Raw genomic sequence first — 17,491 nt, 5'->3', positions numbered from 1 at the left:
AATGATGCAAGATGAAAAAATCCTCAAATTATAATTTTATAAATAAAATAAAAACACATTGCTTATCAAATCACATTGTGTGGATTTAAATGTAGTACCATTTGGTTCCACAAACGAGTCATCTTTAGCAAAACAAGTGTATAATACCTAGATGTATCAATGAAATCATTGGCGTGTTTAATCTTCTCTTCTCCTTATCAACCATTGCCACCAGAGATCCTTGAGGATTATCTCACCGTTCTAGTTACACTAGGCAGGAGAGAGATTAAGGGGGCACCACAGGAAAGACTTTCATAGGCATCTCTCACTTAGGAATTATGGTATGTTCATACTATATATAATTTTTTATAAAAACCCATACACCTTAAGTATATCCTCCTACGTCCAATTAATCTTAAAGGTGTGACCAACTAGGCCAATGAAAGGCTATTTTCCAGCTTCATTAGCTTTATAACTTTTTATTGATAATCTAATCAATTAATTATATCATATTGAGGTTTGAATCACCTTAAATGAAATCAAATATACTCCCATTTGGTTCATCTCAAACATCATAAATACCCACCCTCTAGACATATCCAAATGATTCTAGACATGTCTAATTTTCTTGTCTTTTAAGTTAATAAGGCCCACCATATATCTATTAGGATTTTCCAAGTGGGGGGTGGGGGGGGGGGGGGGGCCAACACACGCCCAAAGAGAAACTTACATGGTTGTTTCTGATTTAATAGTTTGTATTCTTTGAGACTTAATTTTATTGTTCATATAATTAATGAAGCATTAGTCATGTCACCTTATACGCCCTTGCACCAATCTAGTTAATCCATCCACGATCTCAATTACTTTATACTAAATGACCATCAAACTTAATACATTGAAATTTTAGCCCAATCAATAGGTCAAGTTTCAAACATATGAGGTGTCAAGTTACACTGTGTGATGAAAATATATGTGGCCCGCAAGCCAATCATACATCTCATATCTTATTCCATGATCATTAATAGAACATATTCATTATAAAGAACGTGTCATGCTTATAATAAAGTCCATGAACTTAGTGAATTATGATGAGATCATAATACGAAGATCACTAGTTCTTTCCAACATGTGTTCTGAGCATTCCTATTCGAAGGATACTCAAGAAGGGCATCGAAGTATCTAAATAGAATAGCATTGTTTAGCCTCACTCATATAATGAGTATGGTTGTTCCCATGGCCATTAGTGTTGAGACACTAAGGATAGATAGTGGGTGTTCTTTAGTGGAAAGAGTTCACTGAATTGAGCCGTATGAATCCTTGAATGGTATTATACCCAAAGAATCAATCAAGTTGATTCACGTCAAGGTTGTGTAAGTGGTGCTCTTTAGTGGACAGAGTTCACTGAATTGATCTATATGAATCCATGAATGGTATTGTACCAAAAAGTCAATCATGTTGATTCCCGTCAAGGTTGTGTAAGTGGTCCTTAGACCTAAGACACCAACGACATTTTGTGGATGGACAATTGTACTTTGACTATGACATACGAGTCTCTAATCATTGGATTCTAAATAGTCTAGTTCGGGTACATCAAGAAGTTCACGAAGATGATTGAGTGGTCAAGATGGGATCGTCCACTCTCGGTATAAGAGGTTACAGCTCAAGGAAGATGATGCAATGAAGTCCTTGGCCAAGACAATGAAATATCAAAGAAGAGTTCTCCGATGATTTTAGAATGCATCAGTACTAACTTGAATGACCGATGAATGAGGGAATCTTAAGTCCGATGGTTTGAAAGCTGACCAAATCTTAAGTCATCCTTGGGGCATCAAATGAATGAAGGACTATACAATCACAATAAATAATAGGTTCCATGAGTGAGTAGACACACAATCCTTTATATGTTCTCGAGCACGAGGTTTAGCTTGGCGCCCCACATGTTGGAGACTCAACCTAGCAATTGGGTTTAATTGATCCTGCTTAATTTATATGTTGATATATTTAATTAATTTGGAAGGTCAATAAAGGTTATTGGGTCACTCGAGTCGTTAACTAGACTGATACATGATCTTAGAGGGTCACACCCAAATAGTCTTTGGACGTTGGAAGATATACTTAAGTTTGAGGGGGTTTTATGAAAAACACTAACTTAGTGTAAATAGGGGAAGGGCTTGAACAAAAATTACCCATGCTAGAATTGTTTAGGGGCCTTCCCCTTCTTCTCTCTACTCCCACACCTCCTTTCCACTCGCGATGTGATCGGACATTGTAACGACAATAACAAAGAGTGAACAGAGCTCATCAAGGTGAAAGAGAAGATTTGACATGCCAAGGATCGCATGGATACATCTAGAAGCTGCACACTTGAGTAGCTCGACTCGTCTCGCTTCAAGATCCAAGAAATCACAGATGTGATCTGTGCACAAGTTTTGTGTTTTAATGTTTTTAATGATGTCATTAAAATTTTTTTAGAGACTTCTGCCACAAATCATCTTGAATTCTTTATCCAGATCTAGGCCTCGAGAAACCAACAATGTGCTCCAAAAGGTACAGAAGGAGTTCATCAAATGTTTCATGGGAGTGGTTTGCCATAAGTTGTAATGTACAAATAATCCCTCGTATGCACAACACTCCTAGAAATAACTTAAGGAATACTAAAATGTGGAACCATAATAAGTGATTCTAGTCATGTCAAAAGAGTCTACTAAACAAAGATTCTAATAACTTTATCAAAGATTATACTAAATAAAGGGTTTTAATATTGACAAAAACATGACCTCCAATAAGCATGAATCTTTGATTACTTATCTGAGTAGAATCTTGCCTATTGTAGAGACATTTGACGATAACGTAAAATTTAAAACATTTGACGTTATGTACCCCTAGCTACTTAGTTGAGTTTCAATCTATATTTGATCTTATTTTCTTGTTTCTCTTTTGAAACTGAAGTTCTGATGGACTATGGCCTAGGTTATGTTTTTGGTAATATCAGATGTTATTATTATTTTTATTAGGTCAAATCACGTTGGCTTAGGTGATTCACACTAGGGTTTCATACGCTGAAGGTATTATAACAACTATAAAGCTTGTATGAAGCTGTTGGAGTCCATATGTTGCACACACATTGAACCTTTTTGCTTCCATCAGTAAGGGATATTTGTGCCATAGGACATAAAACTATTAAGAGTATGTACCTTGGAGAAAAAATGAGCTATGCACTATTTACTCACATTCTTAAAACTTGGATGATTACATTTGTGTGCCCCTAAGTTATAATAATACAGCTCTCAAGAGGGATCTAACTAAATCAATGGAGATGGGAGCTAGGCTTTGCCCGTCCGATATCCGTCCGTTATCTGATATTGGACAACCGATATCTGATATCTGGTAGTAATCGAGGCGGTTTATGATCCCGGATATCAAACAGATGTCAAATATCCATCCGATGCTGGATATCGGAACAGATATTGTACACATTGTGACGGATGTAATCACAAAAATCATTATTCACTCATCGTCACGGATGCTGATGCCGGATGTCAAATTCGTTATCAAACTCCGGTATCTGGATAATTATATCCTACATCCGGATGCCCGTTTAAAAACGAGCTTATATTGTCCCGTATAAATACCTTTGATTATTTCAATGGTTGAAAAACCTTTGCTCTCTACACATAGAAATCACTGATTGTGAGATGGGCTCATATTGGGCCCCACAATGCGAGCAACTTGACCCATTTTGTTTTAGGCCGGACTAAGATCTAATTAACAAGCGAAATAATAATTGCAAACCTTTAAGATTGAAAAAAATGCTTAAAAAAACCATTATATATGGCTCCCAATACTTTAATTACACGACAAATTTTATTGTAAAATATATATCTATCCATATGTCTGACATCAAAAAACCTATATCCGACCCGTATATTGATATCTGGACATCCAACCCGACGTCATCATCTGGTATCTGAGTATCGGCACAGAGCTAATTTCCATGATCTGGTTCAGCACGCCCCCTATCTCTCGGCCATGTGTTAAATGGCAATCCGTTCTCATTCAAAATCCCATTACGCCGCTTCTACTTTAAAATTGTTGTCCAAAGCGTACCCTAGCACCATTTCCCTCTATGATTCCGGAGTTGATACGGTTAAATCTCAGTGAGATTGATGCCTAGGAAACCAAATTAGGGTTTTTCTTTGTCAATGGTTGTCGCCTTGGATCTGCGACACTTTCTTCTGCGCGCAAAGGTTCTGAAGTTGTACAGAGAAGCCCTTCGAGCAGCCCGCATGGCTCCTCCGCACGCCAGAGGTGAACAACATCTCCGATTTCGCTTGATTTCTTCTTACTCGTGGAGAAGACGCCTAATTTTGTGATTTCAGCTGAACTTGCTAGCACGATCAGGGAAGAGATGGAGTGTAATCGGCGACTCGACGACCCGCAAAAGATCCGTTTCTTGCTCAGCGAGGGGAAACAGAGGCTAAAAGGCCTGAAGGAGATGCTGGAGATGCAGGGCCACGCCTGAATTCGACGATATCCGAATAAAGATTGATATCTTGCGAGTTTGGCGCTCCCAATCTTTGATGTCTTACAACAATTAGGTGATCTTATTCTTTTGAAAACTCTTGCCGTTTTGCTCACCTTCGTGGAAATTTGATGTCTGATCAGAAATAGATATCGCTATTTTCGTGGTAATTAGATGTCTGAAAAGACTTAAGGTTAGAACATAAAAGGAGTAATTGTGCCAATTCGGAAGGATTAAAGAATTTATACCTCTGTTCGTCTGGGTAATGGGATGCCCAGGAGAACATTCAACAAGCTTATGACCCACTAATAAGAAGATGATATACTTTATCCTCTTTATTCTAATATTAATTTATCCCATCATTATAATTAATATGGACTTGGACAATACTCAGTCAATGTTAATCCCATCACTGGGATTATATCATTGGGATCGGTAAATTGTAGCTTAACGACAGGCAATTAAAGTTTCAGTTTTTCTCCGCAGATTTTGATATTTTGGTTGAAGTACCTGTCTAAAAAGAATTAGATGTGCATATTCTTAGAAAGGTCCTGCCTTTTTCCTGAAGTTCTCTTCTTAATATCTTAACACTTTCGTGGAAATTTCCAAATCTGCTCAATCTTCTGCCACGCAGGCCGTCAAACCGCGTTGTCTTAGTTTTATATTACCGCCTTCAACCGGGCAAGGGAGGAGGAGGAGAAAGAGAAGGAAAAGAAGGAGAAGAAGAAGATACTGCCATGGCCGTAGCCTACGGGTAATTTCTCTTATATTGAGCATAGTTTTAATCGTTTCAATAAGATTATAATTGCGAAATGGAAATTTTTGGGAGCAGGTGCGCAGCGTGCGGGGCGGATCTGAATCTAAGCGCGGCCTACATCTATCCGCCGGGGACGTACTTCGAGGCGGGGGACAAGGGGACGACGTCCTTCTCATGGGTTGACGAATCGAAGCTACGGATGACGGTGGAGGACAAGCTACGTCCCTTCTTCGAGACCGTCAACTACTGGGGAATCCAACGCCGGCGGACATGCCTGCAGTGCGCCGCCTGTGCCGCCGTCCTCGGGCACATCTACGACGACGGCCCGCCGCTGATGCACGGCACCGGCCAGTTGGGCTTTGGCCCCAGCCAGGTTATCCCCCGTGCCCCGAGATACCGCTTCAAGACCAAAGCTCTCCGTCTCCTCTAGGGATGGGAAAAAATGTTTAGTTCGTTCGCGAACATGCAAACATGACGGCATGCCGCTGCTGTACGGCACCGGCCAATTCAGCTTCGGCCCTAGCCAGGTCATCCCCGCGCCCCGAGATACCGCTTCAAGACCAAAGCTCTCCAACCTCTCTAGGGATGGGTAAAAAAGTTTCGTTCATTCGCGAACATGCAAACACGAATTTTAAAATTCCCATCCAAATGGGATTGGGAACAGGGATTTTTCTAAACGTGTTTGCATGTCCCCGAACAGGATTGCGAACATGCAAACACTACGGCCCGCTGCTGATGTACGGCACCGGCCATTTCGGCTGCGGCCCCGGCCAGGCCATCCCCGCGCCTCCAGATACCGCTTCAAGACCAAAGCTCTCCGACCTCTCTAGGGATGGGAAAAAAAGTTTCGTTTGTTCACGATCGCAAACATGTAAACACGGCAGCCCGCTGCCGATGCACGGCACCGGCCAATTTGGCTTTGGCCCCAACCAGGTTATCCCCCGTGCCCCAGATACTCTCTGGGGATGGAAAAAAATTTCGTTCGTTCGGGAACATGCAAACACAAACACAAACATGCGAAAAGCCGAACCGTTCCCTACCAAATTCGTTCAGATGCCGAACAAGGAATTTCCCATCCCTAGTAACTCACTTCCATACTTTGCCTGAAAACCTTGCAATTCTGTACAACTTATTCTGAATGATAATTCAGCCACGCTACAAACGAAGAGATAAGCGTAATCAACTCACGAAACTCCGAGAAGACGGGCCCTCCTTGGCGGCCCCGCCGCCGCTGGTGGCTGGTTCAAGTACGCGTACTTGCTCTTCGTCCACCTGCGTCATCTCCACCAACACCCATCATAATCGTTGACGAAGCCGAAGTTTGGACGACGGTAACGTTGACAAACTAAACTTAATTATTTACGTTGGTCACTGCCGTAGACGTTGGCGATGACGTAAACGGAAATTATTTAAATAATCGACGTTTACGTCGTTATCGTGATCGGTAGTATTGCTTGAAGCAGCGAAAGACTGAGGAAGTGGGAGGGAAGACGGCTCCTTTGAGAAGAACAACTTACCAAGTTCTGGAATTCGCTCCGGGCTCTGGTTCGCGATCGGAGATAATCCCGGCCAGGGACTTCTCGAAGAGCTCGTAATCCTCCTTCTGCGATAACCATCGAAGAACGAAGGCGTTATAAACATCAACGGAAATGATCTTAATCTACGATCTAATAAAAAATAATATCTTGAATTAGAGAATCAGAACCAACAAGAAAAAAAACAAATGCTAAGCCAAAGAGATCTTGGATCAGATACACAAAAAGATATACAAAAACAAAAGAAAGAAGAAGATAACTACATCTTTTTAGCTCGATCTTAAGCGGGTTTTACGGGGAGTTTGGAAATTAAAATTCTCGATTATAGCTGAGGAAAGTTTAGATAGTTTTGAGTGACCTTGAGGTTGCGAGCTCTGATCCTGGCGGCGGCCTTGAGGGCGGCGAGAAGATGGTCTTCTTCTTCCATCTTCTTCCTCCGCCAGAAGCTTTCAATCTCGGCCCTTGTCACGCTGGTGACTTGTGTTTTTCTCGGGGGCGGCCATGGCAGAGCGGATTTCGCTCTCTCCGTCTTCATCTTCCAAGAGTGGATCGGCTTCGTCTCCGACGTCTCGTGCCTTCTCTTTGACATGATCGCTGCAAAGCGCAAAACCTACCAGTCCTATTTCTGACGAATCTATCTTTCTCCTACCCTTCCACTCTTATCTTATATTCTCTCAGAGACTCGCCGCTCTCACGTTACCTTGGCCTACTGTGGGAGAGTCTATGAGTGTGACCTCCGGAGTAGTTCGGGTTTCGGATTCGGGGAGTTGGGTCGGGGCTGACGGGCCTGGCCTGTTTGCAATTATGCTGGAAGCGAATGTTTGCATTGTCTTTTTCGCCGACATTATTGATTGATGTCCCACCTGCTTTTTCTGAGCATGTTCCCACACTATCGATTTGATTGGGTTGAGGGATGGTCCTTTCGATTTGATTGGGTTGAGACAGGTGTGGTCCGATTTGATTTTGCATAAATATCTATACTACTATAATATGAATTGGTGTACCCTTCTGGCCTCTGATTGGCTGAAAAGAGAGTGAGAGAGAAGAGAGACCGAGAACCATTTGTCCTGCTCTACGATCCCCAAATCTCCTTTTCTCCTGCTCCCCGCCGCGTTCTCCTGCCCTATGATCGCCTGGCAGAGACCCTCAGCTCCAAGATCAAGCGATTGGCAGATCCCGACCCCTGATTTCTCTGCTACGGATCTCCCCACCCCGCTCTGATCGATCACTCCACCATCCTCTCTGTGCCAGAAACGCAGGTCGCCACTCTCAGCGATGGATTGAGCGCCGCCACGGAGTTGACTCTCGCTTCCTGGACGGCCACCGTCGGGGTCTGGATCAACACCAGAAGCCGGCTTGAGAGTGACGAGAGCAACAGGACTGCCCATTTCTTGGAGCATATGATATTCAAGAGGACTGAGAATCGGACCGCGAGGCAGCTGAAAGAGGAGATTGAGAACATGGGTGGGCATTTGAATGCTTACACTTCTAGGGAGCAGACAACGTATTATGCCAAGGTTGCTTCTGGGGATGTGCACACCCATCATCATCCCATCCATCTATCTAATTTCTCTATGATTATCCATTTCCACTGGAAGGAAAAATTGCAGTGGTGATATGCGAAGGAAAAATCATGGCTTAAGATGTTGGTAGAAGATGGGGGATCATCGGGGCAAATGATGCAGAGATTTTAGCCGGTTGAATCGTTCACGGATATGGTTTTGTAAAAAATGAGAACTAGGGTTCCAGCGACCCAGTTCATCTTTCCCGTTGCCAGTACATTCGTCATCGGCTCGCTCGATAATGGCAAAGAATCAACATCAGTGGCGCGCCATAGTTTCCATTTTCTTGCTATTGTTAGATATTTTCCGAATAAAACAAGAAGAAAACCCAGAGTTTGATTTATTATATCATTTCTATGAAGAGAGGAATCCACAAACCGTGCAGCGGTTCTCTTCCCCTGAATGGCACTGCATCATAAGAAGATCACTCCGGCCTGGAGAATAGCTGTGATTCATCAAGACCCAATTTTCTTTTGCTAATCAACGGTGACCGAAGAACTTTTTCTTTCAATCTGTCCCGTCTTCTGATCAAGTAGACACTTTTTTTCCATCGTCTTGCCGCTTATTCTGGGCATTAACTATGATTTTTTTATTCCACCCATCCATTGTGATCCAGTATAAATTTTCATTCCACCCTGCTATTGTGATCACGTATAAATTTTCAGTCCACCCTGCCATTTTGATCAAGCAGAAGTTTTTATCTTTTTTCTCATTCTTGACAACAACTTTATTGTCCATTCCACCCTATCGCTGTAGTCAAGTAGATGTATTCATCGTCTTTTTGCTTCTAATTCCGAGGATGTGCCCAAGGCGATGGAGATTCTTGCAGATATTCTTCAGAATTCGAGGTTCAGCTAAGCCCGCATGAATCGGGAGCGCGACGTCATTCTCCGCGAGATGGAGGAGGTTGAATCTTCTTATTTTCCGCTTCTAATTCTGCTCATTTTTTGGGATTTATGTCTTCTTTTGGCTCTCAAATTGTCTCCCGGTAGGTGACACTTCTCTTCTATTCCAGTATTTTGATTAAAAACTGTCTGATTGAAATCAAACTGTCTTAATTTCATTTTTTTTAGCTAGGAGTTGCTCGAAAATCACATTTTTAAATCAATGTCATCTTGATCTTGCTTCTTTTTCTTTCTGAAATCAGTATTTCTCCCAATTCAGTCGACTCAGACAACTCATCTCATTTTTTGATGTCAAAATCGAGGCAAAGTTTATATTTTTTATGCGATTCTTTCCTGATCTTCGGTTGCTTTTTTGAAACCTGTATTTCTTTCAAAACAGCCACATCACACGATTTGATTGAAATAATACAGTTTTTAAAGGCAACTGAACAATTTTTATTCAATTTCATCCTAATAATTCGTTGTTCTTTCCTTCCTTTCAGGTGGAAGGTCAGGCTGAGGAAGTTATCATTGACCATTTACACGCGACGGCTTTCCAATACACACCATTGGGCCGGACAATACTGGGCTCAGCCCAGAATTTCAAGACCATTACTCAACAACATCTGGTGGACTACATAGCAACTCATTACACCGCCCCTAGAATTGTATTTTTAATTCCTTCAATTAAAATTACGAAGACATGAACATGTTTTTTTATAATTCAATTTTCCATCTTCAGGTCATCTCTGCGGTGGGCGCTGCCAAACATCAAGACATTGTGGCTCAAGTGGAGAAGCTATTTACCAAACATTCTGATAATCCCACGATAGCATGGGATTTTTTGACCACGATTGCTCTGAGTGGTTTCTCTGAGTGTTTGAAGATGGGATTTTTTATTGACCACGATTGCAGCTGATGGAGGAAATGTCCGGCGGCGTTTTGTAAGGGTGGAGCGGAGGAGCAATCCACTTTCCTCCGACGGATTTTTGAAGTTTTTCAAAATATGGTGATGATTTATTGTTAACATTTCTGATTGAAAGAATTCGAGATACTAATTTCCTTCTCTCCCAGGATGAGAATGTCCCTGCTTTCTCTCTCTTCTCTCTCTAGCCCAGGCGAGCATTGCGAGCGGGCCCCACTAGTACTCTTGAAAGAGAAGCGGATATAGCAATTGTTGTTGTTTCAATCCACCTTTTTGTAAATATCCTTTGAATTATTGTGTGGAAATTTATAGTTGAACAAGAGATAGGAATCTTTTCTTGGGTGATCAAATGATACATAGTGCAATATGGTCAGAACTAGAACTAGTATGTCTAAAAAAAATAGGCATACAGTAAAGAAAAGTAACCCCCAAAAGAGAAACCAGTTCCGAGATTTTCTCCTCTCTTTCCGCACATCGAGCATGGCCATGTGCGGTGGGATTGTGCAACTTTGTGCGATTGTGCAGACTGAACAGCCTCGCGAAGTGTACTACACTGACTAATCCCTAAGCCTCTTCTTCCGCCGATTGAACCAGGTTTGATTATTGCTGCCATTTTCACGTTACATTGATGATTAATTTTTTGTGTCGTTTTGAATAATGGCATTATGTTCGATTGTCTGCTTAATTGTCCTTTCTATCCTGCTGGGCAGAAAATTCTAAAATCGAATAACATAATGCAACAAAAATGGTGTCAATTAAGAAGAAAAGAATAAAATATATTGCTCTCAATCCTCTACTTCGTCCAGCTTGTAGAATTTAGATTGGTTGAGATAAGGGAATGATTCGGGTTGTCCTTGTTTTTATCTTTCTATAACCTTCCAAATATGCCCTGGTTGGGACCTTTTAAAGAAGTATGTCCTGATAGTTCTGCTGTAGATGTGCTTCTATTATTGTCAAACTGAATGTATATGATTTTTTTTGCACTTCAGCTGAATATTTCAAAGCAATTTCAGTGATCAGTAGATAAGCTCTATTGGTCTAGTATGGTGCGCTTAATATGCATTTTTCATAGAATTTTTCATGGCTCATTCTGTGTTTAATTTATATCAGTAAGAGCTTTTACCCTCCTGGAATTATTTCAGTCTAAAATGGTTTTTTTCTTAACCAATGCTTCAAATTTTTTGATGTACTTGTCTTATAACCAATGCCTCATTTATCATGTTGCAGTCCAAAGATCTGATTAAAATCAGATCTCTGGACTGAAACAACATCAATGGAATCTATAAATACTATTACAGTCAAGAGATCTGATTTTAATCAGATCTCTTAACTGCAACAAGATGGCTAATTTCATCCAACAAGATGGCTAATGTCAAATCTCTGGACTGTATCAGGATAAATGGAATACATTAATCTTATTACATTCAAGAATGGCCTCTTTTCTCTTTCAAGTATCCATAGCTTCAGTTTCAGTTATGTTATGCTCTAGCAGTTTTTGGAATTCATTAATGTCATCCTATGCTCTTATGTTCTCTTTTCTTCTCTTTTCTCCTATGAGCTTCTCTTTTCTTGTCTTGTCTTCTCTTACGAGCTTACATTATCTTCTCTTCTCTCCCAAGCTTCTCTTTTCTTGTCTTGTCTTCTCTTACGAGCTTCTATTCTCTTCTCTTCTCTCACAAGCTTCTCTTCTCTTCCTTCTATTCTCTTTTCTTCTCTTATCTTCTCTCACAAGCTTCTCTTCTCTTCTCTCCCGAGATTCTCTTTCCTTATCCTCCTCTTCTCTGCTCTGTTCTTCTCTTATCTTCTCTTCAGTACATTTGGTTGCTTAAACTCCATCTATTTCCATATAGATATCCTCAACTTTGCAAAACTTGCTTTTTCTCTCTCCGTCTCACTCACTTCATTGGTTGGCCATTATGGAATTCTTTAATTCATTCAACTCGCATGGGATTATTGAATTTTTTCTCCATAGTATATTATAGAATGCCCTAAGTTTTACCAACACTATAACCATTATCTGATCAGACGTGGAATCAAATAATCATAAATTTAATCTCTGAACCATAATATTTTTCATAATACAAAGAGCCCATGTAACACCTAATGTTCCTAAGATATTGAACATAATGCCCTAAGTTTTAACAACATTATATTTATTATGTAGTTAGAGGTGGAATCAAATAATCATGAATTTTAATTTATGAATCATAATCCTTTTTATAATACAAAGAGACCACATAACACCTAATGTTACTAAAATATAGAACATAATGCCCTAAGTTTGCACAAGATTATAATTATCATCTAGTTAGAGGTGGAATTGAATAATCATAAATTTAATCTCTGAATTATAATATATTTTTATTATACCAAGAGCCCACGTAACACCTAATGTTCCTAGAAATATTGAACATAATACCCTAAGTTTGAACAAGATTATAATTATCATCTAGTTATAGGTGGAATGAATAATCATAAATTTAATCTCTGAATCATTATATTTTCTTATAATACCAGGAACCCACGTAACACCTAATGTTCTTAAATATTTAACATATGACCATAAGTTTGAATAAAATTATAATTATTATCTAGTTGACGGTGGAATCAAATAATCATAAATTTAATTTCTGAATCATAATATTTTTTTAATAATACCAGGAGCCAATTGTAGTGAGGGGAAGAGCTCATATGAGGACATCTTCCCCTCCCATGGGCCTAACAAGCCTTATTTTCCCCTTATCTTCTATTTCTCTTTGTTGCTTAAAGGGGGCCCATCTTCATCCATCCTATATAAGGAGGGGTGGGCGCCCAAGACTCTTACTCTTGAATTTCCATTTTGAAAGTTATCATTTTGTGGGAAGACCAAGAGTCACGACCGTGAGAGGAGAAGGAAGAAGAAAGAAGAAGGAAGAAGAAAGAAGAAAAAGAAGAAGAAGGAATAAGGAGGAAGAAGAAGCGGAAGGAGGAGAGGAAGAAGAAGGAGAGAAAGAGGAAGAGGGCATTGCCGTCGCTGCCAAGCCGACACCGCCGCCGTTCACGCCAACCGCCGACCCGCCATCATTCGCCGTCCGGGCCGCCGTCGACAGCTCCGTCGGCTCGACGTCTTCGCGCCGCCGCTCGTCGAACTGCCGTCCTGCCGACGCTCGCGCATCGTCCCACCCGTCGGAACATGTTACCGTCAGCCCGCGCACGTCTCTGTCCGGCGGGTCCCTTTGCTGAGCGGCCGCCGCTGCCGGGCGCAGCAAGAAACGACGCCCGCACGTGTCGCGCGTGCGGAGACTGCGCGCGACGGCTCCACCGATCGCTGGGTTCTGCCCACGCTCCCGCCGTCGTCCACTCAGCCGGCAGCCATCCTCCCACGTCGACGCCGACCGTCGGCATCTCTGCCGCCCGCCGACCGTCTGCGTCGCTACCCGCCTGCTCGAACACCGTCAGCTCGCCTTCGCGCCTTTGACGTCCACACGCCGCGCGCGCTACCTGGGCGTAGACATGGTCGTTCTGTTCTTTTGGTGCGAATTTGTGCGAATTGTTCGTTCTGTTCGGTTTTCCGAACAGAACAAAAACGAATTCAAACAGAACATCGAACAGACCCGTGTTCTGTTCTTCTGTTCGCTTTGTGCAAATTTTAGTCTAAATTTGTGCGAATGTGCGAATTTGTGCGAATGTGCGAATTTTGTTCGTTTTTGAAAAAGAAAAAGAACAGAACAAAGGACAAGGGCCTGTGCGGTTCTTTTGTTCGAAATTTGTGTTTGTTTCAAACGAACAGAACAGAACGACCATGTCTATCTGGGCGCCTCACCTGCGCGTAGCGCCTCCTGCGCACGTGCTCATGCGCGTTGCGCTCGCCCGCGCACCGCGCTCGCAGTGGAGCGCCCACGCCCTCGCGTGTCTCACCCCTCAGCACCGTACCGGGATGCCTCTCGCAGCACTGCCACCACCGTCAACATCCCACGCTCCCACGCTTGCAGCTGACGACGCCATCGGGTCCTATTATCTCCTGAACGCTAGCAACCAATTATCCGTCGCCAGCGCGACGAAGGTACTCCCCTTACCCTGCACCCTTTACGTCTCTTACTTTCTTCAGTATACTTTCGTATTGCCTCCTCCGTGCTTGGGTTAGAAAGGTGAGAGCGAGACAGGTTGAGAAAACGACGGATGTTCTTCGAGAGTCTTACCTGCCCGGTACGAGTCAAGTCCTCCCGACGCGTGTGAGCACAGTAGCAAGTTGTCCCCGTTGGGCGACGTACTCGCCCTCGACCCTCTCGGGCGAGATTCAGGGGGTCCGTCTGACCTCACTTAGAGCGATCCCGTCAATCTCTGGAACGGCATTTCCGCCCGTCGGCGCACGCAAGTACGACACGTAGGACCTCTCACATTGCACGTCATCATTTATACATGTTCACTAGCATCATCGGACGACGCTGATCCTTGTTGTCCGATTGAAATCTCGAATTCGGTACCGAGCCGCTACCCTCGGTATCGACCGGATGACGTCTCCACGACGTCCGGCATCACTCTCTCTCTTCATCTCTATCTCATCTTTCTCTCCCATGTCGCTTTCTTTCTCCATTTCTCTCTCGTCATCTCCATACTTAGGGTTTGATGGTCTGGGTCTGGTCAGGTTTTTAGCAAATACCTAAATCTTACCTAGAGCATTAGAGCCACTCGTAATTAATGCCTTCCTCCTCCCTTCCCTTATTTTCCTATTTCTCTATGAATCTCCCTCTCTAGGTCTTTTTCCCACTCTAGGTGAATTGAGAAAGAGGTTCAATAGGAAAATAAGATGTGATGGGTTCTTGAAGACCACTTTTAAAGAAGAGTTCCTCTACATCAAGTGGGTGTCGTAGATGGGCAAATATATGGCGGAATAGAAGCCTATCCGGCAAGTTGGGTTTAGTTTTTTTATAATTTTAGATAAAAAATATTAAATAAATGTTTAATATTTTAAGCCCGGTTCTGGTCACGATGCGGTTTGACCCTTGGACATAAACCTGCCAGACCAACTGCTCCACCCTACATCCAGTCTGACCAGTCCTCGGTCCTAAATGTCCAGCCCTATCCATACCGGTCATCCAAGGGTCAAACTAGACCTGGACCAGAAGCAAATTATTAATATATTCATAAATTTTTTAAGTAAAACTAAAAAAGTCATCCCTGGTCACCATACCTTTGACATTTGACCTTTCTCCTTAATTTTTCTCTCTTCCCATCTTCATCAGCCTAAGGAAAAAAAAACGGACCGGACGACCCGATCCTTGGTCGGCTCGTCTTAACCGACCGACTCGACCCGGCGGACGAACCCTAGTTCGAGGTAAAACCCCACGACGACGAAGAAGAGACCTCGGAGATCAGCCATGGCGTCGCGCCGAGCCTTTCCACGTCGCATCTCCTTCTTCGATCCTAATTTCTCGAAGATTCCTCTCCTCCGATCGTTCTCCGCTTCCTCGCCGTCCTCGGCGGAGCCATCCGCCGTCTCCGCCATCTCCGCCGACGACTATTCCTTGGCGATCAGATTCCACGCGCTGATCAACGACCACGCGAGGAACAACGCCATGGCGCCGGCGACCGCGATCCCTCTCGATTTCGTCATCCCGTCATTGTCCGCGAGCCTGACCCAAATCTCCGCCCCCGCGGCCGTCTCCCCGGCCCTAATCCACCGCGTCATCCGTCTCTGCGCCGGGCCGCGCCACGGCGTCCCCTTCCCGCAGATCATCACCCTCTTCAACTGGTGGCTCTCCTCCGCGGCCGATCCCCCCGCGGCGGAGCCGTTCGACGCCATGATCGACCTCGCCGGGAAGCTCCGGCGGTTCGATCTGGTCTGGCGACTCCTGGACGCAATGCGGTCGCGCGGCGTCCCGCCCAGCCTCCGCACCTTCTCGTCCGTCATCCGGCGCTACGCCAGAGCCGGCCTCGCCGCCGAGGCCGCCCACGCCTTCCACAGGATGGAAGACTACGGCTGTGAGCCCGACCTGGTCGCGTTCTCCGTCGTCGTCGCCGTCCTCTCGAAGAAGCGCCGCGCCGCCGACGCGCAGGCCTTGTTCGACGCGGCGAGCCACCGGTTCGAGCCCGACGTGGTCGCCTACACGAGCCTGGTCCACGCCTGGTGCCGGGCCGGGCGGCTCGACGCGGCGGAGAAGCTGGTGAAGGAGATGAAGGCCAAAGGAGTCCCCCCCAACGTGTACACCTACAGCGTGATGATCGACGCGCTGTGCAGGGCGGGGCGGATCAACGGCGCGCAGGAGCTCCTGATCGAGATGATCGACGGCGGGTGTTCGCCCAACGCGGCCACCTTCAACAGCCTGATGAGGGTCCACGCCAAGGCCGGGAGAAAGCACAAGGCTTTGGAGGTCTACAACCAGATGAAGCGGCTGGGCTGCCCCGCCGACGAGCTCACCTTCAACTATCTGATCGAGGTCCATTGCCGGGGCGGGGAAGACCTCGACGGCGCGATCAGGCTTCTCAACCAGATGGTTCGGACGGGGTGCAAGCCGAACGCCGCGACCTTCAATCTCATCCTCCGTTCCGTTATGGGCCTGGGCGATGTGAATGCTGCGCACAAGCTGTTCGATAGAATGAAGGAGGTGGGCTGCCGGGGGAACACCGTCACTTATAACTTGCTGATGCAGTTGTTTGGGAAGGCGAGGTCTACGGACATGGTGCTGAGGATGAGGAGGGAGATGGAGGAGGAAGGGGTGGAGGCGAACGTGAACACTTACAAGGTGCTTATTTCCGTTTTCTGCGGTATGGGTCACTGGAACAGGGCGTACCGGCTGTTCAGAGAGATGACGGAGGAGAAGGGGATTGAGCCCTCCCCCGCCGTGGCGGACTCCGTCCTCTCGTTGCTGCGCAGGGCCGGGCAGCTCACCAAGCACGACGAGCTCGCCGCCAAGCTCGCCCACCGGGGCTTCCGCCTAAACGCCCCCTAATCGAATTCTTCATCCTTATTCTCATCTGGGTCAGGTAAAAATCGAATCTTATTTTCCTATTTTGATTCTTTCTCGGGCTAGAATTCTCAGCGAGATGGGTGTTTATGATCTCTTTGTATTCGGGGAAGACTTTTCTGAAGCAGTTTTGGTCTAAACCTTGTTCTGCCTCCAGTTTCTCTACGCGGTCCGGGAATTGAAATGTGTACAATGACAGATTTACACCCGGACCGTTGACTTCTGGCGAGTGCTGTGGGGAACCGTTGCGAATGGGTGACTGGGTGTTCGGTCATTTCACTTTCATACAGCAAGCGCCCACAGCATGAACAGCTTCTTCCCGCTCCCACTCTGTCAACCTCCTGTTCTTGCTATTTATCTGGAACTTGTCCGATAAGAGCTGT

General features: G+C 44.5%; 5 protein-coding genes and 1 long non-coding RNA gene across 10 annotated transcripts; 4 read left to right on the top strand and 2 right to left on the bottom strand.

The window, feature by feature from the left end:
* Positions 1–3,712: 3,712 nt before the first annotated feature.
* LOC144716856 (uncharacterized) lies at positions 3,713–4,799 on the bottom strand. Its single transcript, XR_013585014.1, has 2 exons — positions 4,750–4,799; positions 3,713–4,679 (listed from the first exon to the last, which is right to left on the bottom strand). It is a non-coding gene; the product is annotated as an uncharacterized LOC144716856 (long non-coding RNA).
* On the top strand, positions 4,147–4,614 carry LOC144716853 (LYR family of Fe/S cluster biogenesis protein). The gene is made up of 2 exons (XM_078592111.1): positions 4,147–4,287; positions 4,359–4,614. Exons 1-2 carry the CDS (start codon positions 4,182–4,184, stop codon positions 4,499–4,501), a joined length of 249 nt encoding a protein of 82 aa, XP_078448237.1. The 5' UTR covers positions 4,147–4,181; the 3' UTR covers positions 4,502–4,614.
* Positions 4,800–5,141: 342 nt separating the features above from the next.
* LOC144716852 (methionine-S-oxide reductase) lies at positions 5,142–5,935 on the top strand. The gene is made up of 2 exons (XM_078592110.1): positions 5,142–5,255; positions 5,334–5,935. Exons 1-2 carry the CDS (start codon positions 5,239–5,241, stop codon positions 5,686–5,688), a joined length of 372 nt encoding a protein of 123 aa, XP_078448236.1. The 5' UTR covers positions 5,142–5,238; the 3' UTR covers positions 5,689–5,935.
* Positions 5,936–6,326: 391 nt separating this feature from the next.
* Positions 6,327–7,447, bottom strand: LOC144716850 (Big1). Its single transcript, XM_078592108.1, has 3 exons — positions 7,152–7,447; positions 6,776–6,861; positions 6,327–6,530 (listed from the first exon to the last, which is right to left on the bottom strand). Exons 1-3 carry the CDS (start codon positions 7,380–7,382, stop codon positions 6,443–6,445), a joined length of 405 nt encoding a protein of 134 aa, XP_078448234.1. The 5' UTR covers positions 7,383–7,447; the 3' UTR covers positions 6,327–6,442.
* Positions 7,448–7,796: 349 nt separating this feature from the next.
* Positions 7,797–10,488, top strand: LOC144716851 (putative mitochondrial-processing peptidase subunit beta, mitochondrial). 4 transcript variants are annotated; one of them, XR_013585011.1, is made up of 5 exons: positions 7,797–8,310; positions 9,166–9,261; positions 9,743–9,907; positions 9,982–10,248; positions 10,314–10,488. XR_013585011.1 is itself a non-coding variant. In XM_078592109.1 (3 exons), the coding sequence occupies exons 1-3, from the start codon at positions 9,220–9,222 to the stop codon at positions 10,156–10,158; spliced, it is 384 nt and encodes a 127-aa protein (XP_078448235.1). In that variant the 5' UTR covers positions 7,798–9,219; the 3' UTR covers positions 10,159–10,488. The 4 variants fall into 4 exon arrangements, 1 of the variants encoding a protein (XP_078448235.1); XR_013585010.1 differs by having other exon boundaries at positions 7,798–8,310; positions 8,718–9,261; XR_013585012.1 differs by having other exon boundaries at positions 7,809–9,261; positions 9,743–9,868.
* Positions 10,489–15,472: 4,984 nt separating this feature from the next.
* Positions 15,473–17,447, top strand: LOC144716847 (Pentatricopeptide repeat (PPR) superfamily protein). Of its 2 annotated transcripts, none has more exons than XM_078592103.1 (2): positions 15,473–17,127; positions 17,308–17,447. In XM_078592103.1, the coding sequence occupies exon 1, from the start codon at positions 15,522–15,524 to the stop codon at positions 17,091–17,093; it is 1,572 nt and encodes a 523-aa protein (XP_078448229.1). In that variant the 5' UTR covers positions 15,473–15,521; the 3' UTR covers positions 17,094–17,127; positions 17,308–17,447. The 2 variants fall into 2 exon arrangements, with proteins under 2 accessions (XP_078448229.1, XP_078448228.1); XM_078592102.1 differs by having other exon boundaries at positions 17,266–17,405.
* Positions 17,448–17,491: the final 44 nt, after the last annotated feature.

Source organism: Wolffia australiana, chromosome 2 (genome assembly GCF_029677425.1).
Source record: "Wolffia australiana isolate 7733 chromosome 2, ASM2967742v1".
Classification (NCBI taxonomy): Eukaryota; Viridiplantae; Streptophyta; class Magnoliopsida; order Alismatales; family Araceae; genus Wolffia; species Wolffia australiana.
Note: the sequence above shows the minus strand (reverse complement) of the source record. Positions and strands in the feature narration are given on the sequence as shown.

What these genes read in the sequence shown, in the direction of transcription:
- LOC144716853 (XM_078592111.1), top strand. Translation starts at nt 4,182, where the DNA reads ATGGTTGTCGCCTTGGATCTGCGACACTTTCTTCTGCGCGCAAAGGTT. An exon ending in GGCTCCTCCGCACGCCAGAG is followed by an intron (nt 4,288 to 4,358) that starts GTGAACAACATC and finishes TTGTGATTTCAG; the next exon opens with CTGAACTTGCTAGCACGATC.
- LOC144716850 (XM_078592108.1), bottom strand. Translation starts at nt 7,382, where the DNA reads ATGTCAAAGAGAAGGCACGAGACGTCGGAGACGAAGCCGATCCACTCT. An exon ending in TCAGAGCTCGCAACCTCAAG is followed by an intron (nt 6,862 to 7,151) that starts GTCACTCAAAAC and finishes TGGTTATCGCAG; the next exon opens with AAGGAGGATTACGAGCTCTT. An exon ending in GGAGCGAATTCCAGAACTTG is followed by an intron (nt 6,531 to 6,775) that starts GTAAGTTGTTCT and finishes GAGATGACGCAG; the next exon opens with GTGGACGAAGAGCAAGTACG.
- LOC144716851 (XM_078592109.1), top strand. Translation starts at nt 9,220, where the DNA reads ATGAATCGGGAGCGCGACGTCATTCTCCGCGAGATGGAGGAG. An exon ending in TTCTCCGCGAGATGGAGGAG is followed by an intron (nt 9,262 to 9,742) that starts GTTGAATCTTCT and finishes CCTTCCTTTCAG; the next exon opens with GTGGAAGGTCAGGCTGAGGA. An exon ending in ATTACACCGCCCCTAGAATT is followed by an intron (nt 9,908 to 9,981) that starts GTATTTTTAATT and finishes TTCCATCTTCAG; the next exon opens with GTCATCTCTGCGGTGGGCGC.
- LOC144716847 (XM_078592103.1), top strand. Translation starts at nt 15,522, where the DNA reads ATGGCGTCGCGCCGAGCCTTTCCACGTCGCATCTCCTTCTTCGATCCT.